Here is a 19,736-nt window from a genome sequence, read left to right as displayed (position 1 = left end):
TGTGGTGCACAATAGCAAATGCTTAATGGATATATTAAAGACATTGCACAAGGTTTATGTTGTCTGCTGTTGTTTCCATAGTTTAAGCGTGCAGCCATAAACACAATGCACTGCTGATCAGATACACACTCAGCCGAGGGCCCAGGTACCAATGATAACTAGCTCATCATTCTTAAAATCAACGTATCGGTTTTAAAAGGGAAGTGCATTCTGGTTAATGCAGGTGCTGGAATTCGCTGTGAAAGACTCTGATGGGAGCATCCTGAACAAAAACAGGGATAAGGTTGAGAGAAAGTCCTAAGGGAAATAAGTAAGATGAGAAAGGTTTTTTTCTGGAGCAGGCCATTCCAAGATATGTTGAAAGGACTCTGATTAAAGATATCCATGGAAGTCAATGTCAAAACTTTGACCCAATGATCCTAGAAAGGGAAAAGTTCACTGACTTCATGCCAGTGGTCAAAATCATACAATTCCCACAGTGTGAAAGCAGGCCATTCAGCCCATCGAATCCATACTGCATTTCTGAAGAGCATCCCACCTAGACCCACTGCTTACCTCTCCCTGCAACCCTGCATTTCCCATGGATAATCCACCTAGTTGTTGTGGTTCTGTTCGCCGAGCTGGGAATTTGTGTTGCAGACGTTTCGTCCCCTGTCCAAGTGACATCCTCAGTGCTTGGGAGCCTCCTGTGAAGCACTTTTGTGATCTTTCCTCCGCCATTTGTAGTGGTTTGAATCTGCCGCTTCCAGTTGTCAGTTCCAGCTGTCTGTTGCAGTGGTCGGTATATTGGACCCAATATACCGACCACTGCAATGGACAGCTGGAACTGACAATCGGAAGGGGCAGATTCAAACCACTACAAATGGCGGAGGAAAGATCACAGAAGCGCTTCACAGGAGGCTCCCAAGCACTGAGGATGTCACCTGGACAGGGGACGAAACGTCTGCAACACAAATTCCCAGCTCGGCGAACAGAACCACAACAACGAACACCCAAGCTACAAATCTTCTCACAAACTTTGAATAATCCACCTAGCCTGTACATATTTGGACTGTGGGAGGAAACTGCAGCACCTGGAGGAAACCCACCTAGATACTGTGAGAATGTGCACTGACTGAGGGTGGAATTGAACCCAGGCTGCTGGTGCTGTGAGGCAGCAGTGCTAACCATTAAGCCACCTTGCCATGCATGGTCTGTGAAGATCAGATGGCGTCTTTAAAATTCTTTCTCCTACCATTGGAATCACTGGCCTCACACTTTTGTCAACTCTCCACACACGCAGCAGAAATGTGGGCAATCAGGACACACCCCAAGCATTCAAAGGCTACATCTTATTCTTATGCACTTATGCTGCTGCAAGTCTCACATTCCAATCTCCAACTTTCATGCACTTTGAGCTGTTGCCATGACGCACACATCCCGAATCACATGAAGGTATTTTGGGTGATGAAGGATGGGAAAAAGTTGTGGCTGTATGAGCTGCTCCTTTTTGGAGGAATTTTATGTGCTGAAATGATTCCTCAAATTCCAGTGGCAGTAATTATTGTTTTATAAGTTGTTGCATTGTTTTGGAACTTTGGTGGGGGGGAAACGATCAAAACAGTAGCACTTTAGAAAGGAGGAAGAGAGACAAAGATGGAGATCACATGGTCAAAGAAAGAAACCTACACTGCTGTCTGACACAGCAGTGAATTTGCACTATTCCCTTTGCGGTTTGAGTTACGGTATCTCTGGACATTAGATTGTATCTAAGAAAAATTAACGAACAACAAAATTCACTGCCCTCCTTGGAGGAGCCTGTGTAGCAGAGCTCACAGGACCGGAGAAGCTAAGTGTATAGTTTTAAGTGTAACCTTGCTGTAAATCTAGAATCGTGAGCCGAGTGAGATATTTTTATTGAGATCTGTCTCTAGATTGTAAAAATATAAAACATAGGTATTAAGTTAAACTGGGGCAGCGCTTTATGGAGCAGTAAGATGGGGCTATTTTCTGCACCTGCAGATTGCCAAGGAGCAAATATGGCCTTTAGATTTGTACTATTCTTGTCGGATGTTGGAGATTAAGGAGAATTTCCATGATTGTATCTGCAATGTGTGTGTTTGGTTGTGAATTCTATCAGATCGCATGGATCGTTTGAAGCAGAAGTTAGAGGCCATTAGGAATTTACAGGAGCTAGGGGGTGGCACTTATTGGAAGGGAGAAAAATTACAAATACAGTCAGGTAGATGGGTTACCTCCACGAAAGGTAGGAAAGGGAGGCAGGTAGTGCAGGAGTCTCCTGTGGCTATCCTCATATCCAACAAGTATGCTGTTTTCGAAAATGTAGCGAGTGACGGACTCTCAGTCAAGTTTCTGGTACCAAGACCGGCTGTAATATAATGAGGGGTACATCCAGTTCCAAGCGATCGATTGTGATAGGGGACTCTCTAGTCAGAGACACAGAGAGATATTTCTCCGACCGATAGCGAGAGATAAGAGTGGTGTGTCGCCTCCCTGGAGCCAGGATCAAGAATATCTCTGAGAGAGTGCAGAATATTCTCAAAGGGGAGAGGGACCAGCAGAAGGTCGTTGTGCATATTGGAGCTAGCAGTATTTGAATGGAAAGGGATGAGATTCTGAAGAGAGAATATAGGAAGTTGGACAGGAATTGAAAAAGGACGTCCTTGAGGGTAGTAATCTCTGGATTACTCCCAATGATGCAAGCTAGTGAGGGTGGGAATAGGAGGACAGAGCAGATGAATCCGTGGCTAAGGAGCTGGTACAGGGGGAAAGGTACACATTTTTGGATCATTGGAATCTCTTCTGGGGTAGAAATGACCTGAATAAGAAGGATAGATTGCACCTGAATTGGAAGGGGGCTAACACACTGGAAGGGAGATTTGCTAGCGCTGCTCAAGAGGATTTAAAACAGAAAGGTAGGGAGGTGGGACCAAGGGAGACAGTGAGGAAAGAGAACAGTAAGAGACTGCTACAGTTGGAAAAAAGGACCAAATAGAACAGTCAAGGCAGGCAATAACAAAGCAGACACTGAGGTAGGACAGATAAATTAAACAGCATGTATTTCAATGCAAGAGACCTAACAGGGAAGGCAGATAAACTTGGGGCATGGTTAGCAACATGGGACTGGGATGTCATAGCAATTACTAAGACGTGGCTCAGGAATGGATAGGACTGGCAGCTTAATGTTTGAGGATGCAAATGCTACAGAAAGGATAAAAAGGGGGCCAGGAGAGGAGAGGGATTAGCATATTTGCCATGGGGTAACATTACAGCTGTAGTTAGGGAAGATATTCCTGGGAATATGTCCACAGAAGGTGTTTGGGTGGAATTGAGAAATAAGAAAGGGATGATCATCTTACAGGGATTGTACTAGAGATCTCCCAATAGTCAGCGGGAAATTGAGAAAGCAATGTTTAAGGAGCTCTGTTATCTGTAAGAATAATAAGGTAGTAATGGTAGGAAATTTTAACTTTCCAAACATAAACTGGGATTGCAATAGTGCTGTGGGTTTAGATGGAGAGGAATTTAAGTGTGTCCAAGAAAATTTTCTGATTCAGTGTGTGGATGTACCTACTAGAGAATGTGCAAAGCTTGAGCTACGCTTGGGAAATAAGGCGGGGCAAGTGACTGAGATGTCAATGGCGGAGCACTTTGAGGCCAGCGACCAAAATTCTATTAGTTTCAAATTAGTGATGGAATAGGATAGGCTGGATCTAAAAGTTGAAGTTCTAAATTGGAGGAAGGCCAATTTTGACGGTATTAACCAAGAACTTTCAAAAGTTGATTGATAGTTGATGTTCGCAGGTAAAGGGACATCTGGAAAATGAGATAACGAGAGTGCAGAGACAATGTGTTCGTATTAGAGTGAAAGGCAAATCTGGGTGTGCTTGATGATAAGAGAAATTGGGGTTTTGGTCAAGAAAAGAAAGAAAGCATAGGTCAGGTGTAGATAACAGAAATTAAGTGAATCCTTAGAAGAGTATAAAGGTGTGTACGTCAGAGGGAAATCAGCTGTGCAAAAAGGGGACATGAGATAGCTTTGGCAAATAGGGTTAGAGAGAATCCAAAGGGATTGTATAAAAAACATTAAGGACAAAAGGGTATATAGGGAGAGTATAAGGCCTCTCAAAGATCAGCAAGGCAGCCTATGTGTGCAACCACAGGAGATGTGTGGTAGACGTGATCCATATGGACTTCAGTAAGGCTTTCAACAAGTTCCTCATGGTAGACTGGTTAGCAGGGTTAGAACACATGGAATACTGGGAGAACTAGCTATTTGGATACAGAACTGGCTCAAAGGTAGAAAATAGAGGGTGGTGTTGGGTTGCCTTTCAGACTGGAGGCCTGTGAGCATTGGTATGCCACAAGGATCAGTGCTGGGTCCACTGTTTCTCGTCATGGTATACAAATAATTTGGATGTCAGCATAGGAAGTATAGTTAGTAAGTTTGCAGGTGATACCAAAATTGGATGTGTATTGGACAGCGAAGAAGGTTACCTCAGAGTACAATGGGATGGAGTGGCAGATGGAGTTTCATTTTGGAAAAGCAAATCAGAGCAGAATTTATACACTTAATGGGAAGGTCCTGGGGAGTGTTGCTGAACAAAGAGATCTTGGAGTGCAGGTTCATAATTTCTTGTAATTTGAGTCACAGTTTGATAGGATGGTGAGGAAGGCATTTGTATGCTTTCCTTTATTGGTCAGAGCATTGAGCATAGGACGTAATGTTGCATCTGAATAGGGCATTAGTTAGGCCATTTTTCAAATAATGGTTGCAAATCTGGTCCCCTTCCTATCAGAGGTTTGTGGAAGTTGAAAGGGTTCAGGAAAGATTTATAAGGATGTTGCCAGTGTTGTTGGGTTTGAGCTATAAGGAGAGGCTGAATAGGCTGGATCTATTTTCCCTGGAGCGTTGGAGGCTGAGAGTGATCATAGAGGTTTATAAAATCATGAGGGGTATGGATAGCTGAAAAGCAACATCTCATTTACCACTTGGAGCCTCTCAGACTCAACATCGATTTAATAACTTCAGAGCCTGATTCCGTCCATCCGTGTTTTTTTGCTCACTCTCACATCAGGGTCCTGTCATGACGTGGGTTGCTTTCATATACCCATTCTCTCCTTTTTACTTCCATTGTTGATTATTCAGCAACTCTTCTGTCCTCGCATCTGCCTATCCCTTTCAATTCTGTGTCTGTCTGTCTCTCTTTGCACTCCATCTCCACCTATTTGCTCAGTTTTGCCATACACATATGCAAACTCACACAAGCCTAACTCAATACCTCACCTCTTTATCCTGCCCCAATGCTTTCTGTCCATCCTTTTCTGGTCCATTCATTTAGCTTGTATCCTCATTAAAAGTTGCATTTCCACCCGATTTGGTGCCATCAGCAAATTTAGGAATACTAGACTGATTCCCACAGCCAAATTGTTCAAATAAATTGTGAACATCAATAGACCTGGCCTGATCCTTTCAGTCCCCTTGAGTAAAAGTCTGTCATCCTGAAAATGATTTGTTTCTTCCTACTATTACAACATCAAATCAGAACCCTAAAGTTTTCAAACATTTCTTATTTCTAATTTCAGTTTTTTTTAAAAAGAAGGGCAGATTGTTTGGCGATTGTTCAGCGATTGTTTGGCGAAGTCCTGTGTGAAGAGGTAATGTCTCACTTGAAAATTAGAAGGAAAATGTTTAACAGAGAGACGCTTAACAAAAAGAGACAGTAAGGCTGACATGCTCCTCCTCTTAGCAGAAAACCACCAGAAATAGGAAAAGAGAAATGTGTATGATAGGCTAGAAATCCTAATGTATACACTAGAGTTCTGTGAAAGCTGCAGGTTTGAGAACAGCCATTTTAAGCACCCGTAGGACAGGTAAATCAAAAGGAGAATATTTCTCACTCCTAAATGTATTGGGTTCTCGTTTTCAATCAGTAATGTGCTGATTTTTAGTTGGTTCAAATCACCCCTATATCCCTGGTTCTGACGCTGAACTTAATTAGGAATGTGGCAATAGACAGGGTGAAAGAATCTGTTTAATAAATACAAAAGATAAGTATAATACAGTTGACACAATCAATTATACAGAGGACAGTAATTAATACACTATTAAATTTGACGCAGGTTAAGCACTATTAAAAGTTAACCAGCGATTTTAGTCACAAACTTCAGTCAGGCTTCCTACACTTGTGGTTCCCTGTACTGTCACCAATCACCTTCCTCTCCCTGCTCGTTAGTTAGGAAACTTTGGGGTCTCAGGAGTTCCGGTTCGCCACTGAGGAAAAGCACAGTTATAACGTACAGCTGGCTTTTGATGTTCTTGCCATTGGTTCTTTTGGTTCAGAACAGGCCCGTGTCTGTATGCTCTTGTTTGGATAGCGCTTGGTTGGCTTTCCCCCCTCTTGGATGACCTTTGTTGCGATGATGCCCTTGGTTTGGTTTTTCGATTCAGCTTCGTTATTTGACCTCTGTTGTTCTTGGTTCTGAAGCTGCTTACTGGGGCTGAAAGCTTATGGGGAGGCTGTTTCTGCAGGACCTTGTTGAAAAAAAGCTCTCCTTCCAGGCTGGGCGTTATACAGAACTGAGTGCCTAGTTACCTCCCCTCAAATCTGTGTTGTCCATTGTATTTCTGGTGTTTCCTTCTGAAGTCAACTGGCTCCCTAATAAGTGTGTTGCTGGAAAAGCACAGCTCATCAGGCAGCATTTGAGGAGCAGTAGAATCGATGTTTTGAGCATAAGCTCTTCATCATTTTGACTCTGATCTCCAGCCATTTTCTCCTGGCTTCCTGATAGTTAAGAGTATATGTGAATGTATTTTTATTGAAGTTGAATATCCAGTATCACTGAGGCTCCATACAGGTGTGTAACCCGATGTGTAAAAGATAGTTCTGGTTCAGAGTGTAAGGTTTGGTTGATTGCTTTCTTAGAATGGAGGTGTAAATTGGAATTCCAGGTTGAACTGTAGTCCCAGGCAGAAATCATTCTGCTTTTGTGTGTATTTGTTGCAGCCTGTGTTTTGGATTTTGTCCATATTTTAGATATTAGAAAAGGCCAGGGTTTTGTCCAGTATTTTAGATGATAGGGATTTTTGCACAATCCTGCAAGTGCTGCCAACCCGTTCAAAGGAATCAGGACAAGGGAATTTTTATTCATCCTACAAAACCAAGGATCTTGAGATTGACTGCTCAACTATCAAAGTCAATGCTACTTATACCATCTAACCAGCTCCTATTTCTTCCCTTTCTTTTAGCTTGTTATCATGTCCTCTCTCCACTCTGTCCATCCCAGTGGGGGCTGACTGCCATTTCAAGTCTGGTAGGAGACATACCATCATTCTGCCATTCTCACATTTGGATCACTTAATCTGAGGTATCAACATTTTTTCTGAATCAGCACTCTATTCTTACCCCACCCCCCAAACTATAGTATAAATGCTGTCCCCTCCACGCTTCAATTCACTTCTGATGATGAGTCATCATGACTCGAAACGTTAGCTTGCTCTCTCTCCATTGATGCTGTCTGAGTCACTGTGATCTCCCACATTTGTTGTTTTCGGTACATGTTCCAGGATTTGTAGTAATTTGTTCCTACATCTAATAATTGTCTTTGCATCTTTTTTTCGAGAATAATGTAACAATTGATTTTTTATTTGCACCCCTTTCCCATTTTTGCGCTCCCTATATGTGTTGCATTCATCAACAAGATGGTGGCAAAGTAAGATGCTCCAGCTGAGCTCCTCTGCTTGCCAGTCACTTTTCCTTTTTCTTTCTTTTTCTCCTTCTTTGCAGTTTTTCTTTCCCTGTCATCCAACTTCTAACTTCATAAACTACCCTATCTGGATGGAATGGAAAACGCCCCTGGGATGGGCGACGAGTTGGAGACCAGGCCAGTGCAGGAAGCGAGTTGCAGCTGGAGCAGAGCGAGCACGGGCCTGGTTCCAGAAGCAAGTTGCAGCCGTAGCGGGAGCGCAGCAAGCATGGGCCATCTGGGAGGATGAATCTTGGAGGCAAATCTGGAACAGAGGCTAGTGCTGGGAGGCAGTGAGGCTTTATATTCTGAAGCTCAGCAGGCACGGGCTCAGTGGAAAAGGACGACAACTTAAGTACTTTAAAGATCCTTTTTATTATCATTCTGGGACTTTTTAAACTCTGTAATCCCATGCTAGTCTATTTTTAAAAATCATTTCAATTCTGTAACAACACTTAAAAGTATTTGTACCCAGGTATCCTGTATCTAAGCTGACGCCAAGAAGCGACATTGCAAACTTCACTGCACTCATTTGAGTGCACGTGATATTAAAGGCTATTCTATTTCTTCTCTCAATAGTTAATAAATTCACTCTTGTTAATTCAAGCATACCATTTACAGCAATTGAATTTCACAGAGATTATTGGTCTGTTGCGCAGCATTCGAAGTTGTTGCATGGGTGTCATTGTGGAAACTTGAACCTTCACTTGTGGTGAGGTGGCTATCGGAATCCATGAATGACATGTGCAGTGAGAAACTTTTATTGTTGAGCAATCATGGTTCTCTTCTTTATGGTGGCGGACAGATTGTTGACTGACACAAGATGAAACTATTGTGGTGGATTAGTCATGCTAAATTTCCCAAAATGTCCAATGAATGTGAAAGCTAGATGTATTAGCCATTGAAAATGCAAGGTTAGAGGGATAGTTTAGATGGTAGGTCTAGGTGAGATGCTCTTTGGAGAGTTGGTGTGGACTCAATGGCCTGTTCCCACACTCTTGGGATTCTATGATTCTATCATGATTGCTGCTAGCTTAGCAGGAATTTGATCATCAGTGGTTGCACACTTTCTGCACTTGTGAGTGGAACCTCTTGCATTTCTGACAGTTGTTTCTATTGATATGTTTGTGAAGAGTCACTTGTACTGTCTCATCAGCTCCCTGCATGTAAGAAATTCATTGCAAAAAATGACTACTTGGAAAGAAATCAGTGAAACTCTTTTTCATGATGTCCAGGGTCTTAGTGACTGCCTAAATGCAGTAGTGGATGGCAAACTAGGATATGTTCGTGATGTTAGGATCCACTACTATAGAAATTGAGGGCTACAGTGAGCTTCACAGCCACTAGCATTATTTGTCGTTGGAGTTCTGATTTTACCAGATTCATGGTAGTTGAAAATAAGGATAGATCGTATCAAGACTTTTTAGTGAAATGGTGTTTCTTTGTAAATATCCGCAAGTATAATGTGATGTTTCAAAATTTTAAAAATGATTGATGATCTAATCCTTGCAATCTTACATGTCCACTTTTTTTTCAGAATGACCAGGAAGATGTTGCCAGAATGGCATTTGAGTATTTATGTGAATACTCCCAAGACTGCAGTCAATTGTTAACAGCTCTCAGGTATAGACCAGTTGTTGATTATGCTGGAAACCATCTTATGGCTTACATTGATAATTCTAAAACTTTTGCAACACTTACGGTTACATTGTTAGAGTCCAAGTCACTGTCTGAAGGAGTTTTTTTCTCAACTTGTGACTTGACTACCTTTGCAGAGTGCACAGTGTAAACAGATTTAAGAATATCCAAGGCTGCAAATTCGATTTGCAGCCAAGTCGATCAATCCAACTGCTTGAAATGTTTCGGCCCTCATTTGTATCCAGATGTTGCTTCCAGTGCGACATTCCTAATTTGGTATGGTTCTAGATGTCATTCCCCAAATTCATCTGTTCCCAGGTGAGTTTGGATAAATGGCTTCCATTCTTTATTTAATTGTACCTTTATTAGGTCACAACATGAATTAAAAATGATCTCCTCTGTTTGATACATTTCTCCTAGACCAAAGAAATTTATGTTTTAAAAATGAGCCACTTAACCAGGTTTTCTTAAGCTAAAGAAAGAGTAGTTTTGTTAGCTACTAATTGTAAGAAGTGGGGATTTCAAGACTAGGGAGCATATTTTAAGGTGAGAGGAGAAATGTTTGAAATGATACAGTGGTTTATATGTAAAATGAATTTCGAGAGGAAGTGCTGATGAAGGTACCGTTACAACTTCTTAAGTACATTTAGATACGTACATAAATAAGATATGTTTGGAGGGGATATGGGCCAAGCACAGGCAAATGGGACTAGTTTAGTTTGGGATTATGATCGGCATGGACTGATTAGACTGAAGGGTCTGTATCTGTGCTGTAATACTCTACCACTACTCTAAGTGATAATATGACAGAAATGCTAGTGGATTAGAAATGATAAGTGAATCCAAAATAATATAAAACTTAAACTGATCAGTCTCTGAGTTTCATGAAGAGTGGACGGTGGGATGTTGGAGTCTTCATGAGTGGCATTCAGAGCAAATAAGAGTACTTGTCTTTCATTCCCCCAATGACAGGCTGCAGGCCCTCAGTTTCTTCCTCTCCAACAGACCCATCCAGTCCCCCTCCAACCGTACCCGCCTCCGCCTTGCTGAAATAGTCCTCAACTTCAATAACTTTTCCTTCAACTCTTCCCATTTCCTCCAAATCCACAGGGTGGTCATGGCACTCCCTTAGGCCCTATCTATGCCTACTTATTTGTTGGCTACGTTGAACAGTTCATCTTCAGTACATACTCAGGCACTGTTCCCCAACTCTTCTGCTGTTACATCGATGAGTGCATCCAGGCTGAACTGGAGCAGTTCATCAACTTCACCAACAACTTCCACCCTGTCAAATTCACTTGGTCTATTTTGGACACTTCCCTCCCTGTTCTTGACCTCTCTGTTTCTATGTCGGTGACAGTCAACGGAATGACATTTACCACAATCGCACAGACTCCCATAACTACCTGGACTAGACTTCCTCCCACTCCACATCCTGCAAAACCTCCATTCTATTTTCCCAATTCCTCTGTTGCATCACACCTGCTCTGATGAGAAGACGTTCCACTCCTAAACATCCCAGATGTCCACTATTTTAAACAACTTGCATTTCCCCTTCTCTCTCATCCAGATACCCCTCCACTTTATCACCTCCATTTCCCGATGCACTGATTGAAACCCCACTCTCACAAGAAACGTAATAAAGGCAGGATCTCCCTTGTCCTCACCTTCCACCCACTGGTCTCCGCATCCAACATATCATCATCAAACACTTTTGCCAACTCCATCTCGACCCCACCACCGAGACCATCTTCCCGTCCCCTCTCCTCTCTGCCTTCTGCAAGGACTGCTCCCTTTGTCACTCCTTGGTTCGTGCTACTCTCCCCTTCAACTCCCCTCCCCCCAGCCTTCCCAGTACTTTTCCCTGTATTTGTAAAAGATGCAAACCCTGCTGGCATATCATCCCCCTCACCTCTGTCCAGGGCCCCAAACAGTCCTTCCAGGTGAGAGAGAGGTTCACCTGTCTCTCCTCCAACCTATTTTCCTGCATGTTATGCTCCCACTGGTGCTCTCAACATCAGTGAAACCAAATGTAAACTAAGGGACGTTTTGCTGAGCATCTCAGGCAAGCTAGCAAGAGCCAGCATGACATCCCAGTCACCGTCCATTTTAATTCCCCTTACCATTCCCTCTCCGACATGTCCATCTCAGCTTCCTTCATTGCCACACTGAATCAGACTGCACATTGGAGGAATGCCACCTTATCTTCCGCCTGAGCAGCCTACAGCCCGGAGGACTCAACATTGAATTCTCCGATTGCAAATAACCTTCCTTCCCATCCCCCAACTCGTTTCTAGTCCTGCCTCCTCTCTTCCACTCTACCGACCACCCCTTCAGCTGCCAACAGGACTCATTCCTCCCATCGACTAATTTGGTCCTTTCCACTATCTGTGTACAGTTACCACTACCTCACTATTCCACCCCACCCCCCATCTGCAACTCCCCTGACCGCCACCTCCATTTCTGAGAAGAGTTATACCCAAAATGTTGACTCCTCCTCTTCCTGATAGTGCCTGGCTTGCTGTGTTCTTCTGGCCGTAGATGCTTGTTTACTTTGTGCTTACACCCATTATCATGAATTGCTTCAGGAGTCTGGTGATAAGGCATATTAAGACCCTGCTACCCCTCACTAGACACTCTGCAGTTCACGTATCAACCAAACCGCTCAACAGATGATGCCATTTCCACCATCCTCCAACTGCCTCTCACCCACCTGGAGAAGAAGGAAACCTACATCAGACTACTGTTCATTTCTACATTTAACATTATTGGTCCTCAGCACCTGATTGGAAAACTGGGTCTGCTGGCCATAAATTCCTCCCTTTGTAACTGGATCTTGGACTTCCTGACTTGGGGACATCAGTCAGTCCAGACTGGGAACAACATCTCTAACACCATCACACTGAGCATGGGCGCCCCACAAGGCTGTGTGCTCAGTCCATTGCTGTTCACTCTTCTGACACATGACTGTGCAGTGATGTACAGGTCGAATCATATCATTAAGTTAACCGATGTAGTGGGTCTCATCAGCGTGAGTGACCAGTCAGCATACAGAGAAGAGGTGCAGCAGCTAACGGCCTGGTGTAGAGCCAGCAAACTGTCTCTGAACATGAACAGGACGAAAGAGATGGTTGTTGACTTCAGGAGGGCACTGAGTGACCACTCTCCACTGAACATTGATGGCTCCCCTGTGGAGATGGTGATGAGCACCATATTTCTTTGCGTACACCTGGCAGAGAATCTCACCTGGACCCTCAACACCAGCACCCTAGCCAATAAAGCCCACCAGCATCTCTACTTTCTGTGCAGACTGAGGAAAGCCCACCACCACCCCCCCCCCCATCCTCACCATATTCTATAAAGGGTTCACTGAGTGTAGCCTGAGCTGCTGCATCACTGCATAGATCGTGAATTGCACCATCTTGGATCTTAAGTCCCTACAACGGTTAGTGAGGACAGTTGAGAAGATCATCAGGGTCTCGCTTCCCTCCATCACAGACATTTACACCACATGCTGCATCTGAAAGGCTAAGAGCATTGTGGAACACCCTACACACCCTCACTCAAACTTTTCTCCCTCCAGACATCTGGCATAAGATACAGGAGCATTTGGTCTTTCGTGGCCAGACCATGCAACAGTTTGTTCCCCCATGCCGTCAAGCTCCTTAACACAATATGATCGGACTCCTTCGATCTGAAATTCTTTGCACAACTTTGAATTGCTGCTCGTAAAATGTCTATTATTGTAATGTGTGTATTTCGCACTACTTATGCACTTTATGCTGTACTTGTTTGTAGTGTGTAGTTTGCGCTGTCCATGTAGCACCCTCGGTTCTGGAGGAACGCTGTTTCGCTTTTGCAGTATCAGTTGTATGTAGTAGAAATGACAAATAAAAAGCTATGCTAATCTAGATCTCTTGGTTGGATAGCATTTCAGTGATAGTGATCACAACTCCCTGACCTTTACTCTCGGCATGGAGAGGAATAGGAGCAGACGATGTGGGGAAATATTTAATTGGGGGAGGGGGAGTTACAGTGCTTTAGGCAGGAATTGTGGAACTTAAATTGGAAGCAGATATTCTCATGAAAATGCATGACAGAAATGTGGAGATTATTTAGGGAACACTTGCTGCCAGTGTTGGATAGGTTTGTCCCACTGAGGCAAGTAAGGGATGGAAGGGTGAAGGAACATTGGATAACGAGATGAGGAAGAAGGAGCTTACTTAAGGTTGAGGAAGCAAGGGTCAGACAGAGCTCTAGAGGGTTACAAGGTTCCCAGGAAAAAACTGAAGAATGGATGAGAAGAGCTTGAAGGGGGCATGATAAAGCCTCGGCAGGTAGGATTAAGGAAAATCACAAGGCGTTCTACACTTAAATGAGGAACAAGAGGATGGCTAGAGTCAGGGTAGGGCAGATCAGGGATAGTGGAAGAACTTGTACCTGGGGTTGGAGAGGGTAGGGGAGGGCCTTTATGAATACTTTGCTTCAGCATTCACTACTGAGAGGGACCTTGTCATTTGTGCGGCCAGCATGAAGCAGGCTGATACACTCGAGCAGGTTGATGTTAAGAAGGAGGATGTGCTGGAAATTTTGAAAAACTTCAGAATAGATAAGTCCCCTTGACCAGATGGGATATACCCAAGATTTCTACAGGAAGCGAGGGAAGAGATTGCTGCACCCTTGGCGATGATCTCTGCGTCCTCACTGTCCATTGGAATAGTACTGGATGACTAGAGGGTAGCAAATGTTATTCACTTGTTCAAGAAAGGGAACAGGGATAACTCTAGGAATTACAGACCAATCAATCTTGCATCAATGGTGGGCAAAGTATTGGAGAGGATTCAGAGAGACAGGATTTATGATTATTTGGTTAGAGATAGTCAGCATGAATTCTTATTGAAGATGAATTCTTTGAATTCTTTGAAGATGTGACAAAACACACTGAGGATGGTAGAGCAGTAGATGTGGTGTACGTGGATTTTAGCAAGACGTTTGATAAGGTTCTCCATGGTAGACTCAGTCAGAAAATCAGGAGGCATGGGATACAGGGAAATTTGGCTGTCTGGATACAGAATTAGCTGGCCCATAGAAGACACAAGCTGGTAGTAGATTGTAAGTATTCAGCTTGGGTGACCAGTGGGTTCCACAGGGATCTGTTCTGGGACCTCTGGTGCTTGTGATTTTTTAAATAAATTACTTTGACGAGGGAGTGTAAGGGTGGGTTAGTAAGTTTACCGATGACATGAAGATTAATGGAGTTTGTGGATAGTGTCGAGGGCTGTTGTAGGTTGCAATCGGACATTGACAGGATGCAGAGCTGGGCCAAGAAGAGGCAAATGAAGTTCAACCTGGAGAAGTGTGAAGTGATTCATTTTGGAAGGTCGAATTTGAATGCAGATTACAGGGTCAAAGTCAAGATTCTTGGCAGTGTGGAGGAACAGAGGGATCTTGGGGTCCACATCTATAGATTCCTCAAATTTGCCACCCAAGTTGATAGGGTTGTTAAGAAGTTGTATGGTGTGTTGGCTTTTATTAGCGGGGGATTGAGCTTAAGAGCTGTGAGGTTACGCTGCAGCTCTATAAAGTCCAGGTTAGACCACACTTGGAATATTGTATTCAGTTCTGGTCGCCTCATTATGGGAAAGATGTGGAAGCTTTGGAGACGGTGCAGAGGAGATTTACCAGGATACTGCCTGGAGGACATATGAAGAAAGGCTGAGGGAGCTAGGGGTTTTCTCATTGGAGTGAAGAGGGATGAGAGGTGACTTGATAGAAGTGTGCAAGATGATGAGAGGCATAGATAGAGTGGATAGCCAGAGACACTTTTCCATAGCTGGAATAGTTACCATGAGGGGGCGTAATTTTAAGATGATTGGAGGAAGGTTTAGGGAAGATGTCAGAGGTTGGTTCTTTACACAGAGAATGGAAAGCACTGTCAGGGGTGGTAGTAAACTCAGATACACGAGGGCCATTTAAACCACCCTTGGATCGTCACATGGATGATAGCAAAGTTTAGGGTATGTCTGTTAGCTTGATCTTAGAGAAGGATAAAACGTTGGCACAGCATTAAGGCTGATGGACCTGTACTGAGCTGTATTGTTCTATGTTGTTTTTGGTCAGAAGTTTCGTATGAGCACACACAGTTAGTGCAATGGTTCCCCAAAAGCTAGCAAGGGAATCCAGGACCAGAGAACACAGTCTCAAGAAGAGGTGCCTGTCTAGGACAGACGAGGAAGTATTTCTTCTCTCCGAGGTTAGTGAATCAGTGGAATTCATTATCACAGAGTACTATCAAGGTTGGCCCATTAAGGCTCAAATAGACAGATTTGTAACCATTAGGGGAATCAGGATTATGGAGAGTAGGCAGGAGAGTGGCCTGCCATGATTTCATTGAATGACAGAGTGGACTTGGTGGGCCGAATAGCTCTCCGTTTTACGCTGTGACAAGTTATCCAAAACCTTACTATATTATGGGTCTGTGCCCAGTAAAAATGTTGGCTGTTGCAGGCTTGATTTTTCAGACTCCAATATTTTAGCTATTTGAATTTTGTCAGCTATTACCAATATGCTCCAGTAATATGTGAGTGGTACCATTACAAGTTGATCACTACCCAGTCCTGCTTTGAAGGTCTCTGAGGTAGGCTCCATTTTCTCATCAGCAACTCTTTTTTACTGTAGAAGCATTCAAGGACTGCTTTGGCCTCTGTTCAGAGCACTCTCAGCTGATGTCTTTAACAATAGGTTAGTTCATACGTGAATTGGGTTTGTGAGCAAGTATTTCCTATTTTTGCCTAGCAGTAATATATCCATGAATGTAATTCCAGCACACTGGGAGTGTTAATGAGTGTTTGTGGCATGTGATTGAATGCAAAAGAGATTCTTGATCATCAAGCTCTGGAAATCCTACTCACCTGAAAAATTCTAAGATTTTAATGTGAAAACTGTAAGCCACCATGAGGAAACTGTTTTTTTGCCTGCTGCTTAGTTAGGTTCCTTTGCACTTCCTTCTAAATGCTGCAGGCGAGCCTGGAAAATTCTGTCAATGCATTTGGAATCTTAAGAAAGATTTTAAAGGAGTCTCACTTACAGCAACACAGTGAACAGTAGAAATAAATACATATTTTTTGGTTGACAGACAATAACTATCAGGGCACTACAACGATCTATACTTAAAACTCAGCTGCATACAGATTATATGACTTACATCAATGCCTTGTGTAAAGGGACTAAATATAATGCATTGAAATTTGCAACACCACAGGATTTAAGTGGAAAGACTTTGCTTTGAGGGCATAAAATGGCTGCAGAGGCAAATAGACTGTTTGGGAGATAGGGCAAGGATATCCTCGATGGACTGAGTTGTGGCAAAACATGAAATTATTCACTTTACTCAAAAATATTTTTGAGTGCCAGAAAACCTGTTTGCATTCAGTGGGAATTGGGGTACTCTTTTATGTGAGTCAAAGTTAAATGCAGATCCAACAAGCTCGTAGAAAGTCAATTGTTATGTCAATTTTGTGAAGAAAGGGATTGGAATATAAGTAAAAAGGCTTATTGGAATTTTATAAGACCATAATAAAGAGGAGCAGAATTAGGCCATTGGGCCCATCCAGCTTGTTCTGCCATTCGATCTCTGCCCCATTCTCCTGCCCATAACCCTTGATCCCCTTATTAATTATGATTTTATCTATTTCTGTCTTAAAGTGACTCAGTGACGTGCCTCCACAGCTTTCTGTGGCAAGAAGTTACATAGATTCACCACTTTATAGCTGAAGAAATTCCTCCTCATCTTAGTATAAGGTATTGGCTGTTCAGGACTGAGATACGGAGAAATCTCTTCTTCCAAAGATTTCAGTCTGTTTGGACAGAAATACGAATGTTCAGTTATTAGTCCAGCTATTACGATTGTCGGATAGTCAGGTGAAACATCAACTGGCATGGATCGGGACCATGTGGAATCTCAATGTAGCTGACTCAATGGGAATTCTCCCAGAAATAGAAAGTCCTAATAGACAATTCCCCAACTTATTTAAGATTAATAGTTACCCGAGAAATGTTAGAGGATTAAAGACTGACTCTTTGATTAACCATTAAACTGAATTCCTCCATTCACCACTGGCATTACCTGAAATATGCCTTCCCCAGCACCTGACACCATTCTTACCCTCTCAATATCTGACTCAAGCCACTCCCAAACTGAGCCTCCAATTCTGATACAACTCTGCCAGAACTGAGAGACAGTAACAATGTTGTTGTTCCCTTAGCTCTAAACCTGCTGAATAGAACACCAAACTTCCAGCATGACCTGAGCTAACTACAGCTGCCACCATCCCTACCTCCTTTAAAGAGAGCCTGACCTCATTTGACCTGACACCCCAACTGCTAGAATTAATGCAACACCCACCAAATCCTCCCCTTTGCTGCAGCTCAACTAAACCCTGTTGGACCAAATTGCGTTCACCAAGCATGACTCCCACAGCTCTGTGACTTGACCTAGAACACCTTCCCAAACTTGTTCCCTTTCCCCCTCCCCCCAGATTGTCCTGCCAAGTGAAACAGCTTCTAAATGTCCACCCTTATAAGGCCATTCAAATTCTTACATTGTTAGTTTAAACTCCACAAAATGAGTCTAATTTACTCATTCTGTTATCATACCACAAGTCCTCATGTTCCAGTAACCAACTTGGTTAAGTTGCCTCCAAGTCAAGTATGTATTTTCTTTGGAATGGAGACCTAAACTGCACATGGGTCTCCAAGTGTGGTGTCTCCAAAGACCTATATAATTGTAACAAGACCACATTCTTATGTACCATAGGTCAATATATGATGTATATATACATATGGCCAATTAAGTCAGTTGCCTGGATGGCTGGTTTACGAAGCAGATAAATGCCAACTTTGTGTGTCAGTTCCTACACCGACTGAGATTACCATAGATGATTCTCCTTCTCAACTTCTCCCTTCAACTTGGTGACCTTCAGTTAGACCACCACCAGTTATCATCTCCTGATAGAGAACAGCTCTCTGGCCCATCGGACTGTAGCGATCTAACCTTTACATATTAGGTTATTTATAAAATGTTTATCATAGGCTTAGAAAATTTATCATATTTTTACAAACTTTAATTCTAATAGATAGGAAATAGGCAGGGAGCTCACTTGTAACATGATCCTGTTTGCAATATAGTGTTCAATTCAAAAACAGATGCCAAAGTGCTCTGCGAAAAAGGTGTCAACAAAATTCGGCTTTTTTAGAAACATATTTTTACCAGAACAACAGGAAATGACTTCCATAATACTTCAGTGATCCTAATGCAGGTGCATTATCTGAAATGCTCGGGACCATCTGGTTTTCAGAATTCAGAATTTTTCAAATTTCAGAATAAGTGACAGTTTGATGGTGAAATTTTTAAAAATCTTACTGGAGGAGCATACTCACGAAGTAAAACAGGGCCTTGAAACAGAATCAAGGCCTGCCGGTGCTAGGCCACGCACCCCACATTGCATCTGAGTGACACGCATCAAGTGGTGTTGATTTGGGTTAACTGTTTGCATGCTAAACAACCTTGTTAATAAGAAAAAACCTTCACAAAATAACTTTTGGACTTTGGAGCTTTTTGGATTTTGGGATTTCGGATAAAGAATTGTCTACTTGTATTAAAATTTTTGAATGTTATGCTTAAAGGAATGACAGACTTTTAAAAATGTGAAGGATTTTATATATATGTTTATGGGTTGATGGCACCATTGACTGTGCAAGTATTTATTGCCCATCCCTTAAGGCAGCTAAGAGTCAGCTATATTCAAAGTTTGGGAGAAGATTTGTAGCTCGGGTGCTCGTTGTTGTGGTTCTGTTCAATCAACAAGCACATCGACCTGGACCCAATATACCGGCCATTGCAGCGGACAGCTGGAACTGACAACCGGAAGCGGCAGATACAAATCACTATAAATGCCGGAGGAAACATCACAGAAGCGCTTCACAGGAGGCTCCCAAGTACTGAGGATGTCACCTAGACAGGGGACGAAATGTCTGCAACACAAATTCTCAGCTCGGCGAACAGAACCACAACAGTCAGCTATATTGCTGAGAATCTGGAGTCGCTGTTTGGGCTGACCAGGTAAAGATGGCAGGTTTCCATTCCCCAAGGACATTAGTGAACCAGATGGGTTTTTATAACAATTAGCTGTGGTTGTTATGGTTGCCATTTGGCTAGCTATTTATTAAAGTCAGATCTCACCATCTGCCATGGTGGGATTCAGATTCACATCCCCAGAATCCAGGAGCCTTTGGTTCTAGTCTAGTGAATTACCACTGTACTGCCATTTCCCCAGTTGTACATTTACTTCAGA

General features: G+C 42.9%; 1 protein-coding gene across 3 annotated transcripts in view; it reads left to right on the top strand.

Moving 5' to 3' along the window:
- tex11 (testis expressed 11) overlaps positions 1-19,736 on the top strand; it is a 236,352-nt gene that overhangs the window by 116,255 nt on the left and 100,361 nt on the right. For all 3 annotated transcript variants that reach the window (XM_087992026.1, XM_087992025.1, XM_087992027.1), the window contains one exon: positions 9,284-9,369. In XM_087992026.1, coding sequence (XP_087848152.1) covers positions 9,284-9,369 — 86 coding nt within the window. The remainder of the gene's footprint in view (positions 1-9,283; positions 9,370-19,736) is intronic.

This window comes from Chiloscyllium plagiosum, unplaced genomic scaffold (genome assembly GCF_037043375.1).
Source record: "Chiloscyllium plagiosum isolate Xiang-an unplaced genomic scaffold, Cpla_swu_hap1 HiC_scaffold_11, whole genome shotgun sequence".
NCBI lineage: Eukaryota > Metazoa > Chordata > Chondrichthyes > Orectolobiformes > Hemiscylliidae > Chiloscyllium > Chiloscyllium plagiosum.
This window is presented reverse-complemented; position numbering and strand designations above follow the sequence as displayed.